The sequence below is a fragment of the Chinchilla lanigera genome, unplaced genomic scaffold (genome assembly GCF_000276665.1).
Source record: "Chinchilla lanigera isolate Chin_1 unplaced genomic scaffold, ChiLan1.0 scaffold00003, whole genome shotgun sequence".
In the NCBI taxonomy this organism is placed as follows: domain Eukaryota; kingdom Metazoa; phylum Chordata; class Mammalia; order Rodentia; family Chinchillidae; genus Chinchilla; species Chinchilla lanigera.
This window is the reverse complement of record NW_004955404.1, coordinates 1,927,724-1,929,563: the sequence shown is the minus strand read 5'-3', so window position 1 is coordinate 1,929,563 and position 1,840 is coordinate 1,927,724. Positions and strand designations below refer to the sequence as shown.

General features: G+C 60.4%; 1 protein-coding gene across 2 annotated transcripts in view; it reads right to left on the bottom strand.

The window, feature by feature from the left end:
* The window catches only part of Ankrd10 (ankyrin repeat domain 10), a 25,909-nt gene extending 24,630 nt beyond the window's left edge, over nt 1-1,279 (bottom strand). The window contains exon 1 of one of the 2 annotated variants that reach the window (XR_259288.2): nt 106-1,279. Coding sequence is in view for 1 of the 2 variants with exons in the window: in XM_005373997.2 (XP_005374054.1) it covers nt 106-315 (210 nt within the window). In the remaining variant the exon portion in view is untranslated. The remainder of the gene's footprint in view (nt 1-105) is intronic. The other variant, XM_005373997.2, reaches the window with a different exon arrangement.
* Nucleotides 1,280-1,840: the final 561 nt, after the last annotated feature.

The following is a 1,840-nucleotide window of genomic DNA, read 5'->3' as shown; positions in this document are numbered from 1 at the left end:
CGGCCTCCTCGAGGCGCCCCCAGCCCGCTCCCGCCCGCGCTCCCGGCGCGCCCCGCGCCCCCGAGGAAGCCACGGAAAATGGCGCCTTAAAGCGCGCGCGCCCACCTTGCCGAAGTGCGCGGCCCAGTGCACGGGCGTCCAGCCGTAGAAGGAGTCCTCGGCGGCCAGGTGGGCGCGCGGCGTCTGCTGCAGCAGCGAGCAGAGCGCGGCCAGGTCGCCGTCGCGGCAGGCGCGGTGCAGCGGGAAGCGGAGCGACAGCAGCTCCTCGCTGGAGAAGCCCGCCTCCACGCCTGCGCCCGTTCCCGCCGCCGACATGGTCCGTCGCTGGAAAGCGCGGGGCGACGGGCGAGAGGACGCGCCGGTGAGGGCCGGGAGGCCGCCGCCTCAGCACAAAGGAGCGAGCGCGGCGCCGTCGCTTCGCCCCAGCCGCGGCCGAGCCCAGCGCGCACTGGGGGCGGGGCCTGGCTGTGATCGACGGCCGAGGCGGCTGTGACAGAGGCTGCCGCCTGTGGGGGCGGTCCGGGGGCGGGGCCTGGGATGATTGATGGGTGGGGCGGGGCCGCTGGCCCGAGCCGGGCACGCTCTCGACTTCAAATCAGATCAGCACTGGGCAAGCTCTTTAGCGAGGTAAACGTCACTGAAGGAAAGAGTCAAGTCCTCTGCGGTTGAAAGCGTCCCATGCCATCGTTAAACAAGTCACTTATGATGGAAATCATGATTTCACCATCGAGTAGCAGCCACCCTTAGTTGGTGAACCCTGAATTCGCTTTGCTTCGCTCCCCAGCCTCCCCCGGGGTACACTGCTTTTCGTTTGGCGAGATCCCACATCCCTGTGCTCAGCCTCGGGGCTCTGCTGTGCGCAGGCGAGAACAGACCTCCAGGCTCCCCTCCAGGAGCCTGGCAGGACCTTTTTGGACCAGAACGGTGGGGATGGGCTGTACACCTTCGCTCGCTGGGATTCAGCCACTGTCCTTTGCTCAAGCCATGTTGATTTTAATCTAACTAAAGATCTGTGCTCTGATAATGACTTCCACCTTTGTCGGGACAGAGGCATCCAGTTTCAGAAGGAACCGGGCAGGCCTGGCTGTTCCTAGGATAGGAGGGAGGGGTCGCCCTGCACCCTCCAGTCTGGGAGTGGTGCCCAGGGACAAATCCGGTGCCTACTCAGAGCCTGGAAGGTAGCCAGACTTCTCGTCCACCCGCTGTGAGCTTTGGCCTTGTAAACCTCAGATTTTATTTGTCATAGCAAAATAAAAGATAGGATACTCACATCTTTCCCAGCCAAATGTGTGGCACATGCCTGCAATCTCAGCTCTCTGGAGGCTGAGGCAGGAAGATTACTGTGAGTGTGAGGCCAGCCTGGACTGCGTAGTGACACCCTGTCTCCAAAAAACAAACACAAAACCGCACATCTTTTCTCAGTGAAGGTGACTTTCTGACTTCTTTGGATTATTTGGCCTACACCCACTTATAGACCAATACGCTCATGGCTCGCCTGTGGGCTTGTAGGTGTGGTGTCTCACGGGTGCCCGCAAAGCCTCCCGCCTCCAGAACTGCTAGAGAGCATGCTTCTGTTGTCTGCATGGTGTGTGGTACCTGTTGTAGCCCCAGGTATAAACACAGCCTCCTGGCCTGGTGCTGACCACACCTGGGGCTGGGTCGCTCTGGGCAGCCCCTTGTCCCTCAGGCACTGTCCTTGTGACCCCGGGAGCTTCCTTTTCCTCTGCACACAAAGGTGTACAGCATTTTAGTACCTTGTCATCCCCAGATGGAATAATGTAACAACTGTACTTTTTTTTGTTTTTTTGAGATCATCTCACTGTGTAGTTCAGGCTGGCCT